Raw genomic sequence first — 8,754 nt, forward strand, 5'->3', positions numbered from 1 at the left:
ACACATGGGACTAGTGTCCCATGTCCACACATAGTAAAATGCTAGTCTAAAATGCAAGCCGTCAGCTATGTTACATCACTGCTGTGATAAACTCCCTTATCTCGCTTGACCTCGGGAGAAAATTCTCAGGTCTGATCCAGCATTTAAAACCTTTTTGTTAGGTAAGAATATCTTGCGGTGAATTGAATTAAACGCAAATAGCACGAGCCAGCTTCGAAAGCACTATAATAAGGTGCTGACTGGTTTTCCAAGAAGGACAAGGAAGGCCTGCGCCAGGAGCTTGGAACAAGCCGATAATACCGTGTGCAGATGACAAGGTGACGTCCCAGTCTTTCCAGAAACGATGACTCAAAGAGGAGAACAAAAGGGCAAACCGCAGGTTGGGGTTGGTTCAGATTGTGAAGGGCAGTTACAGAACGGGCAGTCGGCGACCGCGGCAGCTCCAGCTCCGACACCGCCCTCCAGTGTGACCTTGGGCATGTCACTTAAACAGACAGAACAGCAACCACCAACTTTTTTCCTCAGATGTTCAGATTTTTAAAAGAATTGACAAAGAAAAAACACACCTTAAGCTCCTTAGGAATCTGTTATTCACAATGGCTGTGCAGCACAGGGAGCCTGCAGCGGCCTAACGAGGAATTCAGCAAAGCCACAACTTGTTTCTATTCAAGTGTCCGCTGAAATAACATTATACATTTGTTAAACATTACGGTGAAACTACCCAGGTGTGAATTGTATAGAATGATATCATGCTGACACGGAAAATTGCCTTTCTACGTGTCAGCGAGGAAGCTCTTGTGGCACTGGATGAACCAGGACTTGCTTTGGATAGGTATAAACAGCACTACATGCTGTCTCTGAACAGAGAGTTTAGGTGGAACGCTGTGCTGTACAAAATTTAATGCCAAATACTGTCCATACGTTTGCCTGAACTCCACTCAAGCTTCTAAGTGTTTGTTAGCGCCATAAAAACCTGTCTCACAAAATCAGAACAACACACATAAAGCAAAAACTGAGGGGAAAAGGCTACGCTGGGCTACATGGGAGGGCAGGACTGAAAGAAAATGGCTGTTTGCTGGTTATCTGAAGAGGTTTGAGTGACCCTGGCATATTTTTACTGCAACACCTCATAATCTTTTCACATATTTACCAGCACAAAAAGCACCAGGCTTGCACCCTCACCCATGCATGGGATACATTCCTGCTACCGCATGGGTGTGTGGTATATTACAGGTGTGCGGTATATTACAGGTGTGCGATAGGAGTTGACTGAAGAAGGGGGTAAAAAATAATAATGAAAACGAAAAAAAAAGGAGGCTGTTCTGTTTAAAACAATTCACTTCTGCTGCTGTATTTGTTTTTGTAACTTGGTTTTCCGGGTTACCCTGCAGATCCAAGGATGCCCAACTGGGGAGGTGGAGCCAAATGCGGTGCCTGCGAGAAGACCGTGTACCACGCCGAGGAGATCCAGTGCAATGGAAGGAGCTTCCACAAGACATGCTTCCTCTGCAGTAAGCTGGGCTGCACTGTTTTAACCCCCCAGTATTCCCATACTCTGTAAAATCCCCCCTTTACAGCTAGCAAATTCACTTTTGTATTACTTTGCATGCACTAAAGAAGCCCCACAGTTTCCCCAGTTCAACACGTTTGCTCACAGGACACCTACAGCTGGATTTAAACACCATAAGCAACGTACAGGACAATCGAAGCAACCAGCACCAGACTCAGCTTCATACAGGGAAGGTTTTGTGAAGCTTATTCATCTGACTTCTGGGATAGTTTAAAGCAGAGGGCAGACCCACATCAAACATCCCAGCACGGCGAGACAGATTCTGGTCCAGCGCTCTATAAATACCTATGGGTGAAACCTGTTTTCCCATCCTGTTAGTAGCTGAAGGATGGAAAATAACCGTATCTGTTTTCAGGAGCATCACTTAGTTTTCTGAAATGCCAGCCTGCAGCTCTTAATAATCAATTCTAGTCCTTTACCCTGAGCAATCTGCCTCTCAGGCTTTTCTTATTCCACACATGGCTTGGATGACTTTTATTAGGGACATTAGAATACTACAGAATTATGATATCTACATCAATCTCCAAGAAACACGACCTTCTGTCCCACAATACGGCATATTGCAGGTTTGCTTCAAGTTAAAAATTCCAGAAGAACTAAACAGTGTTCCTAAGAGTGAAATACATCTTATTAGGATATGATAGGAGGTTATTAGTTTTATGGTGAAGCCTGACATTAGTTCATTTCACACGGGAAAGCTGAAAGACATTAACCTGCTGTCACCAAAATCTCTCCACAAGTAGCTCGGTCTCCCCCTTCCCCATATTTCATATGGTCCCACATCACTTAATGTTTCACTCTTCTCACCTCTGCAATGTTTGGCAGGTCCCTTGCAGGAATCCCACTCTCTACAGGTGCGTTAACCCTTGAAAAATTAGAGAGAAGGCATCAATTCAGCTCTGCTCGCTCTTTGTAGAGGGAGTCAACAATTTGCTAAGACCTACAGAGCGCCAAATAGTTAATTTTACAGAAAATGCTTGATGTTTAGTACCTTCGCAGTACGACTCCCAGCTTAGAAGGTGCTGAATCCAATTTTCACCCTGGTTTCCTGGATGGACAGAGAATTCTGCTTGGAGGATGAGACCAGCATTAGATGCTCAGATGAGATGGGGCAGCGCGGAGGGACACACCGCAGTTTTCTCTCCCTCTGAGGGCCCTGCAAGCGATGACCAAATCATCGAATAAGAAAGAAACCCCCAAAAAAGTTTCCGTTTAATTGACAACCTTCAGCCAGTTCTTGCAGAATGGTAAAAATGTCCATTTTGTGAAAACTAGAGGCTTCTTATTCCTTCCATATGCTGCCTATAACAATATTAGATATCAGAGAAACTATAGGGAGATGGACATGAATTTGATAACTATGAGAAAACCTTTTACTGACGTGTTTTATCAAATGTTAGAAAACGATACGGTAGAAGAAGACAAATGAGTAGACTCTCTAGTGTCTAATGCAAATAAACATCTGTCCTAACAGGGCGTAGTTAATAATATTTCTCTCCTACCTAATATTGGAACAGGTTTAAGCTTTGTTCTCAGCATAAATAATTCATGACAAACAACATCCATCCATTAGCTCTGCTGTTTCTTTGTTTTTTTGTTGTTTTTCTTCTGTTTGGTTTTGGTTGGTTGGGTGAGATGGGGCTGTTTTATTTTGTTTTGTTTTATTAGCAGGTTTGATTTTGTTTTGTTTGCCTCTAAGTCCGAACTAAATTATTAATAGTTTATATAGCAAAAAAAGTATTCCCAGCAGAAATATGTTCAAGCTCAAAAACTGAAGATGCATCTAAGCCCAGCTGGCACAGGAGAGGTATGTTAATTGGCTTTACTTCTCCCATGATTCACACACTAATCAGCAGCTCAGGACGACTCAGTATCAGGTTCATGGGCTTTTCAATGAACCAATTATAGGATTTCATTCCTCAACAGAAGAAAGACGATCCTCCCTGACCTAATCTTGGCACAGAAAGAGTTAACGTACTTAGTTGAGTTTTAATATTAAATGTATTTAAAATATATTATTTTAAATTATATTTAACCAGACACACCAGTATTTTCCCACCAAAAAGTCCAATTTGGGCAACACCATAAACGATTCAAACCAACCTGTTAAAGCATTAAGAATCAGACAAGCTAAACTACAAATCACACCCTCCCCACTCCATAATTTTAGCCACATACATGACAAAAGAGAAACTTCTTTCCAACAAACCCTCGTTCCCGTTTATCTACCTTGTTTTCCTGGTTGGCTTGGACTTGAACCACAGCTGTGAGGGACGTTTGGCAGGACCTCACACCACCAACCTGGACCTTCTCCGTGACGGCTGCTGACCGGGATCTGTTGGCAGATGACGGGTCTCAAAAGTTATTTCAACAACAGCACTTCAAGGGCTTTTGCTCCATCTGTCGCGGTGAATTGATACCCTATGGAGCCAGAAATAGAAACACTTTATCTGCTGCTAGAGTTTCCGTCAGCCCATAACTCCCTCAGCAAACATAATTATCATCTCAAAGCAGAAGGGACTGAAGCACAACGAGATCGGGTTCACACATTTACAGAAGCCCCTCGTTTTATTTTGCGTTAACTATAAAGGTCCTTGCAAATTATTTCTCCCCTCTATGCAGTTCAGTGATGGGATTAAAGCTGCAGAGGTCCCAGGACCAGCTGAAATTCTCTGGTGTGGATGAGTTCTAGACTCGCAGCAGGACAGATACAATAAGCACGTAGGGAAAAGGGATTAATCACAAACTCAGCTGGCCCTTCTGGAGCTTCAACTTCCAACCACTTCCAATATTTGTGTATTTCACAGGTTTCTCTTGGTTACTAAACAACTTTCTTTCCCAAGCTATCAACATGACTGGAATGCTCTCTTGTTCAAGAGAAGCTGCAGAGAAAGGAACGATTTATAAGAAATGTTGAAACTTTGATTTTTAAGCATACTACAAACCCCTGATTTTTTTCTACAGACACCCCAAACAGAAAAGCTTCATCCTCTCTCCATGTGGTGGCCGAGTAGTAGAATTCAGCCTCTAAATACTGATCATGTTTCAGATGAGCAAAGGACTCGGGAGGGAGCGATCAACCTTCCATAGCCGCTTGATGAGAAAAACCACGCGAGACTGGGCTCAGCAACACTCGTTAGCTCTAATTGTGGCTTGTGCTTCTCAAAACATGGACACTTGCTCCCCGAGATCCCTGAATAAGCAGCTCTTGGAGCTCATTACCTTTTGGTCCTTCCAAGTTGAGGCTCATGTTGAAGTGGTGCCATGGGGGATATAACGTGTGTTCCACTACAAACGTTGGACATTCCTATGGCACCTTCTGCCCAAAAGTCTCCAAGACCTTTCCCGGTGAGCTAAGCCAAGCAGGATTTCCCGATAACAAACACGAGGATGAAGAGGTCTTGGTTTTTGGAACAGCTCTAGTCATGCTCTCGTCATCCTAGAAGAAGTCTAACAGAGCTGAGACTACCAGTGATTTGGCATCGTGGCTTCACCTTGCACTGCAGGTCGAACAAATCAATAAAAATATGTCCTGCTTGGTGCCTTGGACACAGCAAACACATTATATCCTCTTTTAGAAACATTAAATTAGCACGGGCTGAGATAAGAAAGCCACCGCAGACTCAGAGTGATTATTTCCAAAGGTGCAGATGCACAGTGGAACCAACACTTCTGCAACCCCCTTTTTAAATATATATAGATATCTAGATATATTTAAGATTTAGGATGATGATCTCAAATCCATCCTAAGCTTCACAGATCTAGACAAACCATCTCAACAAGCCCATGGTTTTCCTACGGCTTGAGTAAAACTTTCAAGCGGCAAAAGAAGAGCACGTTGTGCGCACAATTACCTTCGCAACAGCCCAGTGAAGTTTTATACCGACAACAACTAACACCATCCTTCTCCCGTCTCCATTTCTCTTCCCGTTGGCAGTGGCTTGCAGGAAGGCCCTGGACAGCACCACGGTGGCAGCTCACGAGTCGGAAATTTACTGCAAAACTTGTTACGGGAGGAAATACGGCCCCAAAGGGATCGGCTTCGGCCAAGGGGCTGGATGTCTCAGCACCGACACCGGCGACCACCTGGGCTTGAATCTGCAACAGTGAGTTAAATCCCAGCGACAACACGCTTGGTTTTTCTGGTACTACTTGTCACTTAATAAGGTATTTCGGATATTTTATCCTGTTTCCATAACAACACCAAGCGTGAGTAGCAGAGCAGGCTTTCCTACAACCTTCGCTTTGGTGGATGCAGTAATTTACCAGTTTTTAATGATGTTTGGTCTCTTTAAGCTTTCTTTATAATCTATCTCCTCCTTCAACAGGCAATTATTCTGCAGAACAGCCTTTATATGTCACCAGGCGTAAATATTCACTGCAATTGTAATTTGCCATTAGCAGCCCAGTGGTAAAGTCGCATCTACCACAGAACATGAGAACGCTTCTTTTCCTATCAAATACAGTTAGCTTTTACTGCTAGAGAAATAAATCACGCTACACATACTCTTAACTCTCCTCGAAATGGGGGAATAATGTTTCTAAATCCTCCCTGTGGCTCGAATAACACTTACAAACACACCAACAAGATGTTTGAACAAAGGAATTCTAATGGGATACCATCTTCCAAAAGCCTCAGCTGCACATAATTCCCCCTGATAGTCCAGTTTTATTGTATTTTTCTATGATTCTCAAAGCTGCACATTTCCAAATCCGCTGCTTTCTTCTGGTGTCACTATAAGGAAACCAATTAACCAAGATGCTGTGCAAGAAATAAAAACTGAAGTAATGTATTTAACTAGAGCTCCTTGTAAGATAAGAATCCATGACGGGCAGAGCTCTGTATCAAAACCTGTCACGTCCTGGAGATTTAATGACCTGTTGCAGGCCAACAATCCTATAATTCAAAAGTCATTCTGTGAAAGGCTTTAGGACATAAAGCACAAAGCAAAGCAATTTTTCTGATGTGCTCTTGACCTTAGACAGTTAAGAACCCCAGTTCCCCATCCAAATGTTACAGTGACTAATGAAATAACTGCATGACAAATCTGAAGTCTTTCCACTCACTGAGCACCATCACAGAGCCAGTTACAAAGAACAGAGGGGTCTTTTGTTTGTATTTTTCCCCTCGTCCCTCAATAAAACAACATTATTTGTTGACTTTTCAATAAATATAATATTTTCTGTGTGTGGCTCCACGTACTCAGCCCAAAACAAGTAACATCAGCACTTACAGCACCGGCTTTTCAACCATATAATGCAGAACTCAATAGAAAACTTGAATTTTGTCTTTCCCCCCTGATTCCGCATGTCTAAGACCACTGATTAATTATTTCTTTATCCCTTACCAAAAACTCATGAAATCGTATATCTAGAATGAAGGCAACATTTTAAATGGCACTTTAAAACACTGAGAACTTCTGTTTCAGGGGTTCACCCAAGTCTGCTCGTCCTTCAACACCAACTAACCCTTCAAAGTTTGCCAAGAAGATGGTAGATGTGGATAAATGTCCCCGCTGTGGCAAATCGGTGTACGCTGCCGAGAAGATCATGGGAGGAGGAAAAGTAAGTGGCTAACGCAGAACTAGGAACCAAACACACTCTTATAATGGCAATAAACTACAGCTAATATGTCCGTGGTGTTTTACATTTTGACTCATAGTCTCAACGAGGAAAACATAACAAGTAATTAACAAATTGCGTGAGAATGGGATGTACTTTCAGGTTTAAAACCGTGTGCTTTTCATGAGCCACCTTCAACTATTTGCATCTGGTTACTGTACAGGCTGGTTCTTCTACCACCATTATTCTACTATCATTTCTGCAGATATTTAGAATTTAAACCTTTATTTGTAGCGGTAACTGCAGATATATTAAAGAGATCCTGTGATTAGAAAATCAAATGCCTGGCCTATATGACACATTATCTCTGTAAGAACTCACACTAAAATATCACCTCTGCACACCAAAAAACTAACCTAGAATAGCTACAAATTGAAGCCATAAGACCAATAAACAATTTTAAGCTTTTCATACTATCAAAAAGCAATAGATCTTTGTTTCTTTTATCTGCTATTTGTGTGCTTTCTGTAACGTACAATGAATTGTCTCCATGTCCTCAGCCTTGGCACAAGACGTGCTTCCGCTGCGCTATTTGTGGGAAGAGCTTAGAATCTACAAACGTTACGGACAAAGACGGAGAGCTCTATTGTAAAGGTAAGAATTGCCATGAGCTGAACTACTGAGTCCATCCAAACTTAAGTCTTTTTAGACCTGGAATGGCCATTGTGATTTACCTTATTGCACGCTTAACAGCTTCAGGAAATTTCCTTTTCAAAGGTCATGCCTTGAAGGTCACAGCCTTAGTTTGTATTCTTGCCAGGGAAAGTTAAAAGATGCTTCAACTATACTGGCAGCACAGAAGATAACAACATGTTAATGCTAAATTATACATCCAGATGTTCTCAGATCAAAAATTCACAGGCTTCACTTGACTCTTAGAAACAGCCTAAGGGGGAAAATATGCAAAGTTTTCATATCCTTGGTTAAACTTGATAGGCAATACTAACAAAGAATACTAACGTTCTGTGACTTTGGGTACAGTCTGACCATTGCAAGTGCTCAAATTAGTGTATTTGGAGGAATACGCTGACCATTATTACGTCTTTAGCAGAGTTGTGATAAATAACTATGTGTACGCTTGCCAATAAAGAGTTAAATGAATGGTTTAAACTACCACCAAGTGTCTCTGGACTACACTCCAGTTATCTCAACCTACTTTGAAAATCTCTGACTTAGTACTCAGTCTGTATTGCTCATATAGACAGAGTTTTACCAAGAATTTTCAGACAGAAAAGGAGCTTTGATGAAAATGTTACTTAGACCTTAAACACAGTTTCTTTTAGGAGCAGATTAGATGTGACTTGTGTTTAATTCAAATATGTGATGCCAGTTTCTCGATTAGAACCTGTCAACGCTTCTGAGAAAGACACTATTTCAGATTTCCTTCCTTTTATTAAGTTTGGATGCAGGACTAAAACCAAAATCACTTCATTGTATATGAAAACATACAGAATATCATTTACCTCCCTCCTTCTTCTGCAGTTTGCTATGCAAAAAATTTCGGTCCCAAAGGAATTGGGTTCGGTGGCCTCACTCAAGTGGAAAAGAAAGAGTGTGAATGA

The 8,754-nt window shown here is 41.7% G+C and overlaps 1 protein-coding gene across 1 annotated transcript; it reads left to right on the forward strand.

Annotated features, from left to right (window-relative positions):
• Nucleotides 1-1,399: 1,399 nt before the first annotated feature.
• CSRP3 (cysteine and glycine rich protein 3) lies at nt 1,400-8,754 on the forward strand (the record flags this gene model as incomplete). Its single annotated transcript, XM_080344635.1, has 5 exons — nt 1,400-1,511; nt 5,508-5,676; nt 7,000-7,135; nt 7,693-7,786; nt 8,675-8,754. 5 exons carry the CDS (start codon nt 1,400-1,402, stop codon nt 8,752-8,754), a joined length of 591 nt encoding a protein of 196 aa, XP_080200761.1.

Source organism: Nesoenas mayeri, assembly GCF_963082525.1.
Source record: "Nesoenas mayeri genome assembly, chromosome: 5".
Lineage (NCBI taxonomy): Eukaryota > Metazoa > Chordata > Aves > Columbiformes > Columbidae > Nesoenas > Nesoenas mayeri.